At 37.2% G+C, this 21,107-nt stretch overlaps 1 protein-coding gene across 2 annotated transcripts in view; it reads right to left on the reverse strand.

Annotated features, from left to right (window-relative positions):
• Positions 1–13,253: 13,253 nt before the first annotated feature.
• The window catches only part of SYNPO2 (synaptopodin 2), a 90,323-nt gene continuing 82,469 nt past the window's right edge, over positions 13,254–21,107 (reverse strand). For both annotated transcript variants that reach the window (XM_009568239.2, XM_054066313.1), the window contains one exon: positions 13,254–17,569. In XM_009568239.2, coding sequence (XP_009566534.2) covers positions 17,003–17,569 — 567 coding nt within the window. In that variant the 3' untranslated portion in view covers positions 13,254–17,002. The remainder of the gene's footprint in view (positions 17,570–21,107) is intronic.

The raw sequence follows: 21,107 nt of genomic DNA on the forward strand, positions 1-21,107 counted from the left end.
TAACTGCATTGTGGGAAATTCCCATACTAATTTTGTCTGACATACACTTCAGGCATCTTTTCAGTTTTCTGAAAAGAAACTAATGAAAAACTGAGATTCTTGTGAATACAGGGGCTGGAAATTGCTAAAAACACCACAACTTTTGAAACTTGAGATTAAATCTTGAAATCTTGACAGCATTGCTATCCTGGCTCTGCTTTGCTGCTCTGTCAGCCCAGACTCAGAGAAAAAGTAATTGCCTTCTCCATATCCATTTAATTCTTTTCTATCTGTAAAGGCAGCTAGAGGCTTGGTGGTTATGCCCAGTGATGCTAGTGGCTCTCATTATCAAGTATATTTTCAGTAAGAGTTGGGAGACTGTCATTGAAATCCCATCAGATGGCAAAAAAACTTTGTGTGTGGCTCCTTTCTCCCTTAAACTACTGAGAGTCAGAGGAGTGTCCAGAGAAGTTAGCTGAGTACAGCTCCTGTTTGTGAGTATAGAAATAGGACCAGGCACAGCTACCACACACCATATAGCCGTGCCATCATGATCCATAACACTACTGCAGACTTGGCCCCAGAGGTGTTCAGGCCAGATGTTGTCTCCAGCTTCATGGTCTAACTTTGAAGCGGCTCCTCTGTGAAGCTGTTCTGCAACTTGTAAGGGTTCCTCAACCCGTGCCTGCTAAAATTTATCTGAAAAGTGGTTTAAAAGCTTCTGTCAACACTGAACACTGAACTCAGTCACCAGGCTTAAAATGTTGCACTAACTTCTATAAATTTGTTTGTTTAAAAATAACTTGGAGGAGATAAGACATTTATTATGAGCAGGGCAAGTGTCTATATGTGGTTTACAGTTCATACATTTAGGTTTAAGTCAGGACAGTGTGAACTCTTAAAAATAAACAGAGCAGACAACAGAATTCTACCACATAAAAATCAGTGTTAAAATGGTAAACACTGGGAAACAAAGCTGAGCATAATCAGTAGGGAAAATTATTTGTGGTTTAAAGAAAAATAAACTTCTGATCCTACCAGTAAAGACCTTTTCAATTTTATGTGTGCTTGGTCTACTCATTGCTGGAGGGTTAGACTTCCAAAGCAAGACTGGACTGGCTGAAGTGCAAGCTCTAGAATGCTTCAGGAGAGAGGTGGTCTGCAGGAGCAAATAAAAGCTTCTAGAGCTAGAAACAAATATGAGCAGAAAGAACAGCATTTGAACTACTTTTCCTACACCCAAGCCTGAGCAGTATCAACCCTGTGTTTATTAAGTACACATATATATCTTTTTATCATTTTAAAGTACAGGTGAAAACTGCCAACCGGAGAATATCACCAAAGTGTAAAAGCAGAGAAGTTGAGATGGAGTTGAGGCTCAGCAGGAAGGTGGTGACATGCACTCATGGGAACTGTGTTGGCAGGAAATAGTCAATAAAAAAAAAAAGGAGTCAGGTGGCCAAGTGTTTTCTTAGGAAAAAGTTGTCCGGAAAACACCCTTCTATTAAAAAAAAAAACAGTACAAATAAGGTGGAAAAGCTTACTTTAGTGCTTCCTTTTTTTTTCTGCCCTTGAGAAAGAGAACAGTTATTGACATTTTGACTTGGTTCAAAAACAGGCAGCCTGGCTGGCAGCCATAGGTAGCCCTGCTGTGAAAATATTGCTGTGGCTGGCCCTAATAAATACTTCATGGGAACCATTGCCATCAGGCAAGAAGCATTCTGCGGAAGGTCAACACAGTGACTGTTTCGTTGCTTACATGTTTCAATTACTTTAAACACTTTTTCCTGAGACAAATCTATAAAGCAAGCATGTCTTCTATAAGACATAAAAATAAACAGGTGAATTGAGATGATACAAGTAAATGAAGCAAGCCGTATTGCAAAGCCATCTCAGCCTGTCAATAAAGAAAAGCAAATAGTGTAAAAGTGTTGCAGGAAAAGCTGTTTATTGTTAGAAAAATGTTGTCAGTAGTCTTACATCTAGGTGGCTCTATGTTTACTTACTATTTTGCTAAAACTAGATGTTCAGTTTTATTTCAGTTTATTCCTCCATTGCTTGGTACTCTGTACAGTTTATCATCTTGCCTGAGACCCCTGCATTGTACTTCAGTGAAGTTCTGGTTTGAAGAACAATGTCAATATTCTGTTAAAATCTCAGGCTTTGTTAATTCCTAGCTCTAATTCTTTTTCCCCAGCCGATAAATTACAGGGGTATAAACTTATTTGGGCATATTTTTTATTGATATAGCCTTTTAAAGCAAATCAAATTCTCCCAGAAGGGAGAGCACCCCCTCATCTGTAATTATAAACTCTATCCAGAGGTCATCATCTTCTAAAGTAGAATTTTCTTCTTTTGGTTAATTCCTGTTCCAGGCAGATTCTTTTGTCTACGTGAAGAATAAATCTAACTTAAGTTATGATTACTACTTTCACAAGCCCTAGAGGGTATCAGCATCTACTTTATTATAACCATTAACTAAAAAATGTTGGTTTTTTTTCCCACGAGAAAAGTAACGAGTTCTTTTATTTACTAATAAAAAATGTCTCTTCCATCTGTTTTATGATTACTACTTGACCAAATTATTGCCAGCACTAGAAATATGGGCACCAGATCACAGTACAGTCTTGCAGCTTCACAACAATCTGGTATACCCTGTCACAAGAACACAAATATAAGCATGATTTGTATTGGCAAACATTCTACCAGAAGAACTGATGATAACTAATGTAGCAGCTAGTGGAAGTTCTTGTTGATTTTTCATCACACGTTCCTTATTTTCCCTTAAAACATGTCCAAGCTTGGTAGGACAAAGTGGGTACGATTAATCAATCTAGTAGTTAAATTAAATAAAATTTGATTAACCTCATAGCTGACATATTGCTTTCTAACAATATTTTCTAAATGTTTCCTACTGTTTAAGAGTCAGCTAGAAATCTTACCAAGGGGATGCACGATGTTGTAAGCATGGTAGATCTGTAGGGTTTATGGGCTTTTTGAGTTGTGAGAGTTGCTTGTTATGTTCTGTGCAATGGAAGTATCTGACACAAAAATTACTAACAAATTTACTCGGAGAATTTCAGGCTGTTCCTTGGAGGTAACTTTTGTGTGTGTGTGGAAATGGCGCACCAAACACATCTACTGCCATCCAATTTCATTGGCAATGCACAACTTCTCTCCAAGCACATAACACTGTCTGCATCCCTGACATGGGACTTAAGACTGTAACTTTGCACAGGCTGCAGGGACAAACAAGAGCCGTGTTGCCCCCAAGCACAGTGTCTCTGATTCCCTCCTTCAGACAGCAGAGAAACAACTTGTGACTGCTGTGTGACCGAGATAATCCTTTTTCTCTGTTGTCAGCCTGCCTGTGCTGGAGTCACAGCATGGAAGTCTCTCTTTCCAGAGGATGATGACAATCACCCCTCTAGAGGCTGTTCTCCTAGCTGAGTTGCAGCCTGCAGTAGAAAGGACTCCGATAATTTGGCGTCCCTTTCTCAAGTCACTGTGTAGGCTTACAGTTTTGAAAGGTGACACCACTGACTAGTAGGCCTGAGCTAAAAATCCTGTGTTTTGATATGGGAACGTGCGTGAGTGCCTGTAACCAGGCACCTGATCCTATTTTACAAGAAAAAACAAGAAATTATGTAATACTCCTGCCGCCCTGAGGAGAAAATGTTCGGAAGATGTGCTATAATCTTGAAGATGTGTTTTAATCCCTTGAATAGAGGTGATTCAATCCTGGAAACTTCAGCACAGTTCCAAAAGAAGTGTCATCCTAGTTAACAGTGGTTTCTTTCCAAGACAAATCATCTGGGTATGGTTTGTATTTGTGAGAGTCAGACTCGTGTCTCAAAGTCTGGAGGAACCTTCAGTCTTGACGCAGGGCAGCTGTGTTAACCTTGCTTTATTCTGGGTCATTTTGGGCAAGGCAGTGTTTGTACTCACTGGCATCACTGAGTTTTAGGGCAAAGTGTCACAGGGATGGTATCACTCTTTATGTGAAGAGGTGGGAATATGCCATGCAGTGGATATTCTGGTATTGTGTGTAGCAGTTTTACTTCTCTTTCCGTAACATACCCCTGATGCTTTACTCACAAGAATATTTTACTGTAAGTTAGAATAAATCAGGGGAAATGGATTTGTGGTTTAAAGCAGCCAAGGTCTCCCTCAGTGGCAAAGCTCCTGTTCAGAGAGTGCAGGAATCTGAGCACAGGATCTCCTGTCAGGGACACGCAGCATATTTCAGTGAGTACACATTACATAACTTGTCCCACATTTCTTTCTCTTTTTAGTATCCCAGTGTTATGAAAATTATGTTCCCATTAATCATTATAGCTGCTCATCTTTTTATGCGAAAATAAATTACCTTGTGCTGCCCTTCCTGCCCAGGGACACATTTAAGTCAAAGCATGGGTACATATGGGATTGGTTCAGAGAAGGGAGTGTCAGCTAACAGGGGCTTCGCTCCTGCAAAAGTGTGAAACCAGGATTTGCCTCTGTACTCAGTGGATTGCAATGCTGTGTGGTAGTGTCACTTGCCAAACAAGATTTTCCCTCTAGCACATGCAGAGCTTCTTTGAATGTCAGTGGGAATCGTGTGCATTCATTGCAGAGAGACCTGTATTTGAGTTTTAGATGTAATACTGAATCCTACAGCCTATTCTATCATATCTACACCTGAAAACGCTTCGGGTGGAAAAAGCAGTGCTTTCTAGAAAGCACCTATACAACTAGGAAAAAAGAGCAGGCCTCCAAATTCCTGTTTAAGATTGTCACCAACCTATTTGAGACTGTTTTTAGAAAGCATTTAAAATCTAGATGTCTAGGATTACATGTGCAGCACCATATTTGGGCTACAAAACGGCAGGCTGATTTTGAGACGTGATGAGTATTAATGAATTTAACTATTTTTGGGTCTCGGCTCTTCTTCAGTCATCGTTATTTACATGCTTTGAACATGGACTAACTGACCTACCTTATCCAACACTGCAAATGCAGAGGCTATTTTATTTTTAGAGTTTACAATGTGCTACTGGTCAAAAGGACTTTTGAAACAGAGATTACTGATTTCAAACCCACAAACTTGGACCAACATTTTTCATTTTTCATACATTTCTTTTCATTCAGGACATTAATTACAAAGACTGACAGAGCAAGTTAAAGGCTGTTTGCAGATGATCCTCAGGGAACAGATCCTCTACTTAGATTTTCAGTGAACAGATCTGAGGAAATCCTGAGATCTTGGGACACGCTTATGTTCTTTTAAAGTATATGTAAGAAGTTAGTTGTGGATTAGTTATACACAGAAAATTAGTTTCTTATTTGGCCTCTGAAGAGAGATCAATTTATGTTGCTCTTGTGGAAGAGCACATTATATTTTGGAAAATAAGTATACAATACAAAAAAGACCAGAAGTTATAGGACAGCAGAGGTTAATTTCATTCAGACAATGAAGTACTTAAGCTTTTCTATAGAATTCTTCAGTTTTGTGGTGAGAAATGAAATCCTTACTTGGTGGAGGTAGCAGAAATTAAGAAGCCATCTAAATAAACTTTCTGGTCATCTTCAGCTGAAAATCATATGATCAAAGCAAGTAATGTTCCTTTTGCAACTGTGTGATATTTGGTGACCTTATAAGTATCATGTGTCAGTTAACATCCAGGCTTATAAAGCAGGGACACATAGATGTGTTTTAAAAGCTTTCAGAGAGTATTTGTTTAATAAAGTAGCAGAATGACTATTTACTAGTAAGGTAAAGCTCTAAGTCTACCTCCGATGTATGTGAAAGTTCTTCCCAAGGTGTTTTCACATGGGCAGACTCAGGATTGGCAGAAAAGTAGGGTCTGTTGGTTTTGTATTTTTTTTTTCCCGAATCAGAAATAAGATGTGGACCCCATTTCTGAAGTTATTGTCTGGCTGAAATTGTTTTGCATTTGATGTTTTCATTGTCAAAGAAGCTTAAGAGTTTCAGTCTTGTCACATTTTACTGAGGAAAAGACATGCTTTTGTCCATCACCAAAGCAGTCTTCAAGTGAAAAAGTAGATTATTCTTTCAGAAACTAAAGCCCAGCTTGAAAAAGATTCAACACTATTGTTGTAAAGATTAAAACAAACAAAAATCCAATGAAATGTTGTGTTTGGGTTTTTTTTTCTTTTCCTATCTTACATGTAGGGAACCAATTTCTGCTCTTAGCGGTGCAAATCATTAGCAACCATTAGCAGTGAGTTTTCATTAAATGGTGCTGATGATGTTGCTGTTCTACTTTGTGATGTGTCCAGTGTTTAGGTATTTCCTGGTGATCCAATTAATTTCTAAGTTAATTGGAATGCTTTGTGGCTGAAATGTAGAAAACCCGTAGTTGAGCCTGTGTTCCTTTTGTAAAGTTAGCATAAGAGTACTGAATTAGAAGAGCCATTTCTTTGTTGCTGTGTCATCAAGATGTGCCATGACCTCCTCTTTCAAAAGTACTAACATTGTTCCCAAACTAAGTTAAAAAGTTCTACTTGTCAATATCTAACATCATTAGATTAAATTGAATACTATGTCATTAGCTTATGCAAGTATAAACTAAAAATGTAGCAGATCACAACTGAAGAAGTATTACTGTATCATACCCCGCAAATATACTGTACAATTTGACCCCTGTGAAGTGCAAAATATTGCAGCAGTTTTCATAGTTTACAGCATGTCTTCTATACTGTTGTGCAGTTGTTTTGGGGGTAATTTCTGAGTTTGTGATTAATTCTTGGCATTTCTTCCATTTTTTTGCTTTAGCTGTTATTAGAGTCACGCACAGAAGATCCCCCAGGGAGCAAATTGCCACAGTAAACACATATTTTACAGTATTTTTGGATGGCATACAATAAGTTTGATACAATTCGCTACCAAGTATGAGCAACAGCATTGGAAGTAATACTTGCTGGATTGCTGTATCCAGATAACACCATCTTCAGCTTGCCCTTTAATTTTTTTTTAATAAAAAGTAATTTTTTTGGATCCAAATAATCATGAGTTCAAGTACAAAGCTCTTAAACATGGAGAATCAAAGACCAAATTTTGATCCATAGTTCCATCTTTGCATAGATGGCTGCAAGAAGAAATGTTTCAGAACAGGAGGAGTATTTCATTCTTGAAACATACTTTATTTCCTCCTACCATTGTTGCTCTTATTTCTCTTCACAGATTCACTTCGTTTAGAAACATTCCACAATTAATAGGCTTGTTAGATGACCAACAGAAAACAAAACTCCTACCATGTCATATTTTCCACTTTACAAGAGCCCAACCATGCCATAGATGTTTTCCATTCATAGTCTTGATATCCTACAGATGTGGAATAAAAACTCCTTACACTATATGGGAATACATCATGGAATTGCACACGTGTGTTTTAGTTTACAGAGTAATTTCTCCATTACTTTAGCTGCACTGAACGTGGGCATCGTGCCCAGCAGAATAGCACTTGCTGTACCAATGCTCTTACACGCCTTAATTCAGACAAAGCTTATTGGTCAAATCAAATAGAAACTACCAGCAATTGCAGATTATTTACTTTTCCAAATTCCTCTTTTGCCTGGGGTAGTGAACAGAATTAAAAGGAGCAAGAATGCAAAAGTCTGAAACTTCAAGTTGTCTTCATAGTTCCACACCCCTTAAAAAAATATACTGCAAGAATAAACTCATCGGTGCAGACCTTAGGGCTTTTTCATATGTAGAACTAGGAGGGTCAAGACTATTTCCCTAGAGATGTGGACTCCCTTTCTGACACATTATATTCTTCAACATCATTTCACTAGGAAATAAAGTACATATAATATAGAGAGTACACACATAAATACAAAGGCTAAAAGTTTTTTCCCTAGGGAAATATTTGTCTTGATGCTATATTTGATTTGGAATAGATAGCTGTGATCTATAGAAGAGACATGGATGAACAGTATCTTAGGGAGGACAGATACAATGTTTTTGCTTTTTTCCCTGTATTGTATTTACTGTCAGAAATGAAATTAAAAAGGAGAGCTATATAATACTGTCATTATCCTGTTTGGAAGTGGAAGATAATGTGGGCATGCATGGCACAGAACCTGGAAACATCAAGGTCTGCGTGATTTTTGACAGAACTCGTAATGCATTTTAGTTATATCAACTCCCTTCTCTTTCTCCAATCTCTGTTGTGCCACTTACTCTTAGTATCTAGAATGGAAATGGCTGATGTTGTATATTGTGTCTGCAGTGGCTGAGCTTGTAGACATGTATTCACATGAACTTACTATACCTTTGTTAGTTGTCCTGGGGCTGCTCCTTGCTAATTTGCTTTTAAGGAAGATTCCTTAGCAATGGGGCTGTTGTTTTCCATTCACATACTTTCTGTCGCTGTTTTCCAGCAGATTTCTGTTCCCAGGTATCAGCATAGCTAATTCCAGTGTTTTTCTTTAAGCTTTTTGTTTATAAAAATACACTACCAGCAAAATGATTTTATCTACATTTCTTATTATGCCACCTGTTTAGAAGCAGAGATCCAAACAGTTAACTCCACGTTGTTGAGGAGGAAGTGGCAAGTTTGACAAATTTTACTCACTTTTAAATTAATCGTTCAATTTCTTAGTAAAATAATTTTCAAGGAGTCACAGAAGAACCTGTTACACCATCTACAGGTACATATATTTTTATGAATGTCACCCAGGCTAATAGAAGAGACTCCTGACATAAACATGCCTTCATTCGGTGCCTTTGAATACAGTTGTGCTATTGTTTTCCCTTTGGTGTCATGGTTGAGCACCTTGGTAGCAGCTCAGCATATATTTTACATTACTGCTAGGAGAGATATGTGTTCCAGACACCATCAAGACTGCCTGACTTTCAATTATTTAAGACTAAAGACGCTGTCAGTGATGATTTGGTAGTAGCTTATGGGAAAACTCAAAGATTCTGTTAATTTGGATGTGGTTTATTTGCTTTATTACAGACTTCAAGTGAGAGTAGAGTGGTGACATGGGAGAATATGGGTGCTTTCATTATGAGAAGACAAATGCAGACTCTCCTTTTATTTCTTCTGATTTTTTTAACTAATCCTTCCAATGTCCTTTGAGGTTAATCCCTACTCACTCTACTATGGTTACCATGAGTGAACAATTCCAAAACCTTACATTCTCTTGTCCTAGAATTTGGTAGTTTTCTTTCTGGCAGACTGTGCAATAACTTGATCAGTTTCTTGAATTTCTAGATTGTTTCTTCAAAGGACTGAGAGATTCCTTGCTATTTCCTTTCTGAGCTGTAGAAATGTAGTTGTGCTGGTTGTTAAGTGTGCACTAGTACTGTAAATTGTTAGTGGATCATAGGTGAAGGTAGGAGCCAGGAATGCGTGCGCTGAAGTCCATTGTTACCATTGTCTCAAAGCTTTGGGCAATGCACATATTCTTTCATTGTCATATCTTCTTCAATTTGTAAAATGACTTAATGACATCTATCAGCCCTGTGATTCTGAAGCCAGGATCTTAGAATCACAGGACTCAAAGAATAATTAGTTAGTATCTATGTGGTAGTTGTTCCATACTGCAGTATGAATACCTCCTGTAGCATTTTATTTAGCTCAAGCTGTAAAGTTTTATGGCATTTGAGTTCTGCTTCTGCAGCAGCATATGATAATGCCATTGTTTGATTTCTGGTGTCCAAACTGATCTCCTTTAACTGTACCATGTCTTCTCTATTGAAATAGAGGCCTTGTCAGGGAAAACATGCAATATATTGGCTTGAACATACTGTGCACCATTGCCCTCTGTTGGACAGCACTAGACTTACTTTAAGTGTTTGTCTTGTTTTAGGCTTGAAAGTTGGACACTGAAAGAGTACACTGAACATTTCTCCAGGAATTTGTGATCTGAAAAAAGGCAATTGCTTTGTCAGTAGCTGTGCACTTCAGGACTTTCCCCTTCCTCAGCCATTAACAAAGGTTAGATTTTACTGGTACTGAAGATTTGCAAATAACATTGGATATCACTGTTCTTGGATAATGATTTAGCAGTTCAGGCAGCCTGAGTTTTGTGATTATTTTCAGCTAGGCAAGGAGAAGCATCTAACTGCTACAGCCTAGCCCTACCAAACAACACAGCTCATGTTTGGGAAAAACTTGAGGGGAAAAAACCCCATGATAATATTATATAAGTAAGTATAAAAGTGTTTAGTGACAAATTGACTGTCATTTAACAGAATATAAGTTAAATTCACTAGCCAGATTAGTTAGTGCAGTGAAGTACGGCATCTTCCACACTGTCAAGAACTCTTTGATCCTTTTCTGGCCAAATATCCTGTAGATTTAGCATCCAGTCCACATATTTTAGGCATTTATTTGGGGATGGAGTTAATTTCTTTTTAAGAATGCCTCTACACATTGATTACATGGGAGGCCAAGACAGTGACTTAAGCCTCAACAGAGTTCCAGCTGAGGTAACTATCCATATTCCTGCACATTGAAAAGAGCAAGTTTTAACAGAAGATGACATTAGAAAATCTGATTAATGCCTTATTGTTTTGTCGAGCACATTTTTTTAAACTACAGGCTTCAAAATACTAAAGAACTGCTGACACCTATTCAGCGCTTGTGAATTCATGACCAGTTGTGTTTTGTAGTCCTGCACATTTCTATGTGAGGTGAAATCCTTGCCCTGCTGACATAAGTAGTAAATCAGTAAAGCTCCATTGACTTAGCTGGGATCAGGATTTTGCTCCGTGTGGTCAGAGGATTTTTGTTGCCTTGTTGTCTGTTCAGGGTGTTTCTCTGAATTGCATTTTTTCTCAGGGCATGCTGATTCAGTAGGTGAATTTGTTAATTTCTACACTGGTCTTCTTATTTTATTTTACTACCACATGAAAAATCTCTTGGAGTTTTAAATTGCATAGGGAAGTAAAGAATGGTGGAGAACACTGCAAGGATAGTGGAGAAAATAATTTTGAACCGTCACATAAGACATGAAATTATGTGGATCAATAGTGGAGAATTTCTCAGAAAGTAGAAAAGTTATTTATTTGTTTCTTGTTTTAAAAACATGGCATCTGACACTATTCTTTTGTGCATGCAAGTAGTTCAACAGAGGGCTTTAATTTAAGCTCTGCATTCCGATATACAAACTATTAAATGGGCAAGAGATTTGCATTTTACTATAAATAGTAACTGTCTTAGACAGACTTGAAAACCAGAGTAGCTGATGAGTGCCTGATCAAAAATTCTATGTGCTGTTTAAGCTTTTCTGTTAGAAAAAATGGTTGGAAATACAGTAGAATTGAGCATATGCTGACTTTATATAGATTCTTGTTTTCCAAAAATTACTGATTTGCTGAGATTAAACTCAAGTGCATCCATTAATACCAGGAAGTGACCGATTAAAACTAAGATGGCTTAGCAGATAGTTAATAGTATTGAAAAGTGGCAATTGTTTTATAATACTCTCATGTTTTGCCATAGTCCCATGAGGTTGTCCATGCTGGGAAAAGATAGCAATGCATTTATTATTCTGATTCTGAATGCCATAAAGCTTCTTATTTTCTATTTTTGCCTTGGGCAAAGTATGCTTGTCTACAGCCTGCTTAAAATTATTGTTTACAACAGACAAAATTATTTTTCCAGCAATTAGCATATCTTTCCTTATGTTTGTTTATTTACAGGGAAAAATAAGTCATGACCCTCTGCACTATGTAGACAAAATTATCCTCAGATTTTGATTTATTTTAAATATTAAAGTAGATCTAGGTATTATTAATAGCTAGGCTTTCATCAACACCTTCTTTTGTATATGTCCATCTTTATATTGTAACATTCCAGCTGTATTGGGACTGTACTGCAGCACACTGTGTTCTCCTCATTCTCCATTGACATCTGTTAATTAACTACTACTTTGCTTTCTCCAGAAAAAGAAAATTAAAAAACCTCAACTTAGTTGTGCATGCACACAAACACTCCTGAGGTCATTTTGTTTTGAATACTTGGAGTCCTTTTTTTTAGGATTGAAAGTGTGTGAACAAATACCACACATTTTACAGCATGTTGAGTGCTGTTTCTGACTCAGCAGCAACGCAAAGCTTCTTTTTAAGATCCAATAATATATGCAGTGCACAATGTAAAAGCGCTAGTGTTCAATTCAAGGAAAACCGGATGCTGCCCTGAAAACATCAACCTTTTTTCCTGGACTTTAAATTACTAACGACACCAAAACTCATCCCACCAGACTCACACTCAGTAATCAAGCGGTCTGCCACACTGTAGTCATATTAAATGTTCTTAAATGTTGATGAATGCACTAGAAAATCTAGGGCATTTCAAGAAAGCTAAGGTACATCCTCTGGAGGGTAAAACATCATACAAAACCAGACTGTTCGCCTATGTAGTGAGATTTTTAATCTTTTGCAAGTTACTGAAGCTAAGGGAGTTACGTTAAACTGTGAATCTGGCTTATGCCTTATTTCTTTACTGTGTATTTAAGAACTTAGCAAAGGAGAAAGAATATGTAACTATGAAAAGGAATAACACTGTGTCTTGTATAACCTTGTAAACCCTCAAAGAGCAAGGCAATTAAAATGCTATTGCCAAGATTTATCAGTTCCCCAAGTTTTACACGCATCGATTAGTTTTCCTGTGTTGGGGGCGAAATCCTACTTGCTCTACAAACGCAAAAACTGCTTTGTGATTCATGTCATGTAAATAGTGAAAATTTGATTTGGCTTTTCACAAATAGATTGCACATGCTGTCCTTACTTCCTTAAGAGCTGTTCACCCAAAGAGCCTGAATAGGGTAAAGACTGTGTTCACAATACATCTCTATATTTATTTCTTCTTCAAATTCTGCATTTCAATTAAGAATAAACAGCAAGAGAATACAGCAATGCAGCCCTTCTCAACAAACCCACAGGAACTAAACAGAGGTTTAGGTGCCTGTGAGGTAGGCAATATTTGTACTAAGTAGATGTTAGTTGTGAGTTTTTACTGTGGGAATGAAAATGTTTAAACAATAAAAACTGCTCTAACCATATTATTTTGCCTGGGTAGATTGTGCTTCACTGTTTCCTTCCTCTGCTTAGTCAGTATAAAAATGAAATTCTACTGAATTTGATGAGTTGCCATTTGACCTGATGTTGATTTAAGCTTCTAGAAGCTCATATCAGCATGAGGTCACCGACAGGCAAAGTCACTGAATCTAAAAATGCTGCAGGAAAAAGAGATTAGGCTTTGCTTGAGTTCAGATTATTTAAATAAACAGACAGGAATTTAGGGAAAACAAAATTGTGTTTCTCATCTGATTGATCAAATCACTTTATTAAATGATAGAATTTACATCTCTGGCATGCACTGTCAAATAAAGTGTCCTTTGCAGTGAGCAAAAAGCCTTTAGAAGTGAAAAGCCTTTTATAAAGATGATACAGTCTTTTGCTACTAGGCAGAAATGCAATGTGAATAGATACTTGTTTGTGTTAAAGCAAACCGAAAGGAAAACAAATTACGAACAAGACTTGTGACCATCATCATCTACAAAACTAAATAAACTAAATTTTCAGTTATATTGCGTATTCAAATACTCTGCAGAGTATTAACAGAGACATCTCTGAGGATGGTCACAAAGCCAATATATTTAAAATAGCAAGACTCTTTCACTCACATTTACTGAGCAGATCTGTGCATTCCAAAACAAATGTAAGAAATATTTGCATTAATATATTCAGAACTCACACACAACAGTCACAACTATTTGATAGAAAGATGCTTTGCTAGTGGAGGAATGGGGTGAAGAACAGAAAGTGAAAAATACTGTGTGGTTCTTCATAAAGGTCTGTATGCAATCATATTTCAGTTAGTAGTCTGGGCCTGGTGCTTCCATGGAAGTCAGTACATTGTCTCAATCTGATTTTAGCCTTATTTCCTTTGTAAACAAGGCAATGTGATCTGTCCGCCTGCCTGTGTGTGTGTCTGTCCTCTCATTAATAACTTTGGAAATGTGTATTTGTTTCATTTCTGTGTGGCAGTGGAATAGCTCTCAAAGCCAATCCATTTCCCGCGGACTTTGTAAAAATAGACATCTGGTGGACGGCGGATACATTTACCAGTGTGTCTATTGAGGGAAATGCTGCAGTGTGAACTCATTCCTTATTAGGTATAAGAGAATCCATATGGGAAAGAGATCTGGTAAATCCACAGCAGAAGGAAAAAAAAAAAAAGTGTAGTAGATTATGTTAGACACCCAAGTTAATGTATGACAGGAATCGAAACCACGTGAAACTCAATGTCTGTAATTCTCTTGTTCACAGTAATGCTCTAATGATAAATTCCTTCTTGTAAATAAAAGAAAATTATAAAGCTACACTTTGTTTTTCTTAGGACACTGACAGAAAGTCAGTGATTCTGTCTGAAACTCTGTGATTCAGATAGAACTTGAGGCTCGAATATGTTTTTTTTTGCTATGTGATCACAGTATTAAAACCTTTTTAATATCACTTTGTATCAGAACATTTTTTGTTATATAAAAATTTAAAAAATACCTTTGGCTTTTTTTAATTGCATGTGCCTTAAAATTAAGCACACATTTTCTTCTGGTAGGTGTATGACCTTAGAATTCACAACTTTAGTTCCAATGAGAATTCAAAAGTTAGGCATCTGATTCTAAGAATTAAAATAATTAATAGTATTGGGTAAAAATATGCCTTACTACAAACTCATTAATATGGTTTCCAGTTTAACCATGTAAAGGATACAGTTCAAAACAGAAACCTGGACTTGACTTGGATAAAGGGAGTCATTTTATTATGGTAATACGGACTACAGTTCAGCAGAATATGTAAGCATGACATGATTTTCAGAATGTAGGCCTTCTGTGAAATCCACTGCACTGGGAGTTATTGAGTAGTTAAGGCCTTTGATGACTTTGAAGTGTAAATTTCACTGAATGTCACTTTGAATTATAATTTCACTGAAATTAAGTGAAAACTTTACAGGTGCTTCCAAGAAGACCAGCCTGGACCCAAAGACAAGCCCTTATAGTTAATGTAACTACCACAGTCCCGTTATTATAGTTGGAATATTCCCCAGTCATGAATAAAGGGGACATTATGGGACTCTGCAGAGGAAAATGTAGTTTTGTCTGTGCAGCAGGAAAATTTACTCTGATAATGTGTGTGTGCCCCTGAGGTGCAAAGCTCATTTTCAGATATATCATGGCAGTCTTGTTCATGTAATTACTCTAAATCATCTTTTCTTTGCAAATTTGTCATTTGTGAAATAAATTTGCAAGGTGACACAGCAGTAAGATCCTAATTTATAGGCTAACAACTCCCACGTCTTCATTTTCTGCTTGATCAAAATGTTCACTTGATTTCAGGGAGACTTCTTTTTGACTAGAAAATTGCTGCCAACTTAAACTCATTAAGAGTAATTTTTTCTTGTAATTATTTGCTTTTATGGGAAGTTCCAGGTCAACTGAACCTGGGTTTAGTTTTCCTCTTCTCTTTATACCAATTATATTTTATAATAGCTATAATGGAAAATTCTTTGCAGAAGGGAATATTTTGTGATATAGTCTTTCTTACTGCATATATGTTTTAGTCCTTTCTAATCTAACCACTTTACTCAGTTGAGAACTTTATTAAAACTAAGGACAGTTAACAGTGCCTCTGCAGTCATTTTAACTGACTGTACCTGATAGATCCTTGAAGAATGTCCCACAAAATGAGGAGGATGCAGAGCACTTTGCAAAACTTGGGATATTCATTTAATGCTTTAACAACATCTAAACTACCCAACAGGCTTGGATAATATATACTTTTAGCCACATATTTCTACCGTTTAAGTAAGCTGTAAATGCAAGATACGTATCACCAGCAAAAATTATTTATCTTCTCTTCAGGTCCATCAAAACAGTTTAATTATAACCAACCATTCAAATATTTGCTACTTGTACTAGACTCATACCATGTTACACATGTCATAAACTCTCTTTCACATGCCAATTTCTAGGTAGAAGAGGTATTGTTCTTGATAAACAAAACCAACTTATCTATGTCTTCCAAACTGAGGATACAAATCAAAAGCTTTCTAAACATGGAGCTACCTAGATACTAAGAATAACTGCCCAGCCAGTCACATTGCCAGACGCTGAAGCAGTAAATATTCAGCAAGCAGAGCATTTCACAGAGAAATAAAGGCTTTTCAGCCTCTGACTTGTTCAATGGTTTCTTCCAAAATTAACTTGTGATCCAGTTCAAATACACTCTAAATACTTTCCTCATCCTTTTGGTTGTTCAAGTATCATGGTACTGATCTCTATTAGTAATGCCTCTCTTCCCGTTTTCAGATTATTTGATTAATTACAATATGTAAAGAATCATAGAAACTACCTTGAATTCCGTCTGAAATGAATGACTGCATAAGATTGCATATATCAACATGTTGTAAGGATTCAGGTACCATGACCACTGATGTATTTTAACCGTTGCCACATTAAAAATATTAATTGATATACTTTGTTAGCTCTTTTTAAAAATGCAGTAAAGAAAACGTATGGCAAATAAGCCAGTGCTTCTACTTCCGTTGGAATGTCCCCAAGTCTTGTTACATCTAATATCTTGGAACTCAGATGTCAAACCTACCCAGAAAACCTACAAGAACCTGTGAAACACCTCTTGCCTTTAAAATGCCCTTATTATACTTTTTTCACATTAACTTAACTGCAATCACTTGCACTGTCTCCTTCGACATCCTTTCTAGGTTTTTGTATTGAGCACATTGGTTGCCCCACTTTCACCCCACCCCTCACTCCAAGAAATGTGTACTTTTGATGAACCGAACAATCTTAGGTTAGGTGTTAAACTGAGTTTAGAGGCTGTTAGCCCTGCAGTCATGTGAAAACTGTGCTCCATTCAGTTTTTCCTGCTCATTTCTGTAGTTCAAGGATGGTCAGGCCAGGAAGAAACTTTCCTTCTCCAACTCAGATCTTAGACTTGCAAAGGTGGAAGAAGGGAAGACATGCCAGGCCCTTCAGCTGCTCATGTTGGACGCCTCCACCCCCTTGGCTGTGGATTGTAGTTTGACTCAACCGTTGACAAGCAATAGTCGGACCTGGAATCCATGGTCATTATATCAGGATCTGTTCTGGACCGTTGACTGCAGTAGGCGTACTGCGGCTGAGAGCCAGCCTGCTTGGTGGCGCTTGAGGCAAGCAGGGAGCTTTTTGGTGCTGATACAATGGCAGATTGCTTCCCTCCCAGTAAGGTTACACTACCACTTGGAGCTGGAGGCTCGTAAGAAACTTTTTGCTTCCATTCATCAGGTGGCTCAGGGAGTGTTTTCCTGCGAGCAGCTGATACTACATTAGCAGCAATGGATTCCTGCATATTTTGGGGCCCAAAAGCTTCATCCACTAGGCCAAGAGGGGATCTTGCTGCTGCTTCCCAGGGAGTTGGTCTCTTGACAGGCCTGTCGGCTAATGGGTCTGGCTTGCTGAAGTAATCAGGGGCAGGCTGAAATATAAGAGGTGAAGTAGGAGACGTGGATCGAGAAATGAATGAAGAAGGTCTCCCAGGAAGTGATAATGAACGTCCACTACTTCTTTCCTAGAAAAACAAAATGCCAAATATAGTTACAGATATTAAATAACAAAAAAGGAAGGACCTTCTCACTTTAAAAATGGAACTGACCCTGAAAGCACATGACATCCTGGCAATTCCTCTATACGTCTGTGGGTACTTTTTAATACATTAGTTTAGTGGAAAGAGAGAAGGTATTAAAAAGGAGGCAGAGAAAGAAACAGGAACAAAACCAGAGCATACTGAACTTTTGAGGAAAGTAAATAGACCAAAGACAGGCTTTTACTGAAAAGGTTTGATTATGTTAGTGACTGTGCAGCTTTTCCACTAATTCGCTAATGTGCCTTGTTCTGAAAAGACCGTTCTTAATAACAAAAAAGGAAGTCATGTTGTGTTAGTTCTGTGTGTGCTTATGAGATTCTTTCTAACACGCAGGCACAGCCTAATTTATTTGATAACAGGCTCTGTCCAAGACATCTGTCTGAGAACATATCTTGGTCAATCTCCTGTTAAGAAAGGCATTTCTTACTCGAAAATTATTAGACTTATCCTATTATTCACTTTTCAGAGCACAAACACAAACACAAAAATTTAAAGACGTTAATGCAATCATTCACTTAATGCCCTTACAGGACGGTACTTAACCTGGCTTCTTTAAAGGCAATGCCCTTAAAATTTTAGTACATTCCGACCCATTTATTGGAGCAATCCATTCATATTTGACAAATCCTAATCTTCTTAGTAATGCAGCAGTTTCAAACAGAAACTGTGTTCATGAGAAGGTTCTGCTCCAACAGTCACTTGGCCACGTACAACACAGGTACAGTCTTTTCCCCAAGCCAGACAAGTTCTTTATGTTGTTACACAGATAAATCCATTGTTCTTAGAACAGTCTCTATACATGTGGTTCCTAAACTCATTGATTTACACCCAGTGATTCATATCATGAGGTTTAAATGCCTTTCACTCTCAAATCCGGTGTGAAATTTCAGGCTCTTTTGCTAGAGAATTTGTTCAAACAACATTGGCCTGTGTTACTCTGCCTAATTAGCTCCCAAAACTTGAAATACTGTGAGCATGATCTCAATACCAACAGGTATCTGATCTTACAAGGTATAGATTATTTAGCAAAGATTCACGTAGAAATGTCATGGTTTATAGGCTTTTCTGCCAGAGGATCTTGATGTGTTTAATAAACTTAGAAGACCTCTGCTTCACTCAGGCTTTTAAGTTATGTTTTAATATCAGCCTTTGATATGGGACATGGAAACTGGGAGACTGCTGTTTTCATTATTTTCAGTCAGTTGGGTGTGCTTAACCTGAATCACTTTAAAAAAGCGTAGAGTGACACACAGAGGTCATGGAATGAGAGTTTTGGCAAGTTTCACAACTAGTACTTTGTAACAGGACTACCCTTTCACCTCTTAGCTATGACCAGCTGTTCCCCATTTGCAGTTCCAGAGAGGAAACTCCCCAACATTATTAATCCTAGCCCCACAGACTTCTGGCACATTTTCATGAGGTTCTTCTTCTATCCAGAAAAAGATATTTAATTTTGGACAACTTAGCTCTGTTAATTTTTAAGAATCCTCACTTAAACCTTGAGATGATAAAACATTAAAATGTAGCCAATCACATATAGACAGATGCCAACTGGGTACTCTAAGATGGTAGCAGATAAAATGCAAGAATTATCCGTCCTTTTAAGTGAGTAAAGGAAAAAATAGATCTTTTTTTCCATATAGATGAAGTTATACACTGTTGCAAATGGATTGAAGTTCCTCCATGTCTTCACCCAATGCGAGGAATTTATTTTTCTTACTTGGAAATTAAGAGTTCAGGTAACAGATCATTCTTGGGGCCCATAAGTGACAGACCCAGACAGGCCAGTCAGAATACTTCTCCTTTCTCTAATGTATTGCAATTTATTTCTTCGCTGAATCCATGGTAAAGAGCTTATTCAGCAAGCCTGGCTAATACATTTTGTTTAATTTATTGGCAAGAATAAACTTTTTTAAGGTGCAAAATCAAAATAGGTATGCAAAAAGAGATACAGTTTCTATTAAAAAATAATCTGATAATGTGATCCCTGAAACTAAAAGACAAGGTTGTACAGAGGGATGAAAAAGTTGATCAAACAGGTTCACCTAGTTAGTCTACCTGTGTTAACAGCTTTCAGGAGGATTCTAGAACGTTCTATGTGCTGAGCAGATGGAAAAATTTCCCTTTATTTAATGGAGATTCTAGTTCCAGGCCCCGTGAATACTTTATAGGCTTCTAGAGATGCAGAGGGAAATGATATTATTTAAAGAAGTATTGCATAAAGTACCTGTCATTTGAAGACAGATAAAGATATGTAGTCTGTCATGTTTAGAGAAAAAACCCAGTCTTTAGCAAGTTTTAGAAGTATCTTTGTGGCTTAACTATTAATGATAAAGCAGAAGGTAATTTGCTTTGACAGAGTTTAATCAGAGAATAATGAGTTATCAAGTGTATTTCACTCTGTCTGACAAAATGGGTCATTCTACCAAATTATGAAGTTAGAAATTTAACTTATAAAAGCAGAAATAATGTAGATTAAATCAAATGTTCACATTACAGTGAAGTCTACATTTTTTAGTACAGGTGTTTGATTAGATTCAGCAGAAAATAAACATCATTAATGAAAAATAAGATATTATTCTATGACGATGGCAACTATTCTATGGATAGCTTTGTTATCATAGAAGGCAAAGAAAGGGAACTGGCAGAAGAGACCCTCAGTTGCTTCATAGAAGAACCCTCTATATGAATCAAACAATAGAGTATACAGGAACTAGCAGACAACCAGATTCAGTGAAGAGTGTTTTGCTGGCTTGAGAATTTCCTGTGTCCTTTATTTGGAAGACCTTAATGAACAAGTGTTTGTATTTCAAATCATATCTATCCACAACACCTCTAAGGTCATGTGAATGATAAATTCAGCATCTAAGGATTGTTACAGAAAAGCTAAAGCTTGAATACTGATAATCTGGAGAATGTTATTATATCTTTAGAATTGGTCCTTATGAAAAAGGAAAATCAAATCATGCAAATACTTTGGATAGGGAAGAATTTAGTCTTACAGGCACGTCAAAGTCTTTTCTCAATTTTGGTATGAGGTTCTGCCAGGTTTAATAGCTTTTTGTGCAGCATGGGTCTGTGTTTGAATAGAATGTTAGGCATTGCAGGAAGATAGGCAGTCAGACCAGGTAAGAGTCCAAATAGCTTGTAATAGTGCATGAGGTGAAGAACGTTTCATTCTGCAAGGATGGATTCCTTGGCTCTGGATAGGATTTCCCAGTGATCGCCCTGTTAGATGAAGATGTCTGTGATGACAGATATGTTCAATGGAATTTGATTTACAGACTGCCAGGGAACCTGCAGCAACTGTAACAATTTACCTGGCCAGTGAAAGATCTTGGCAGCTTACCTAGAAAAAATACTTCCTTAAAAGTTGCTAAGTATTCTCCTTTTCTACCTCAGAACCTCAAGACAAAGATAGTTATTTCCAGTCTTGTCCATTTTGCCAAAGTACTATTTGAAA

This window comes from Cuculus canorus, chromosome 4 (genome assembly GCF_017976375.1).
Source record: "Cuculus canorus isolate bCucCan1 chromosome 4, bCucCan1.pri, whole genome shotgun sequence".
Taxonomy (NCBI): domain Eukaryota; kingdom Metazoa; phylum Chordata; class Aves; order Cuculiformes; family Cuculidae; genus Cuculus; species Cuculus canorus.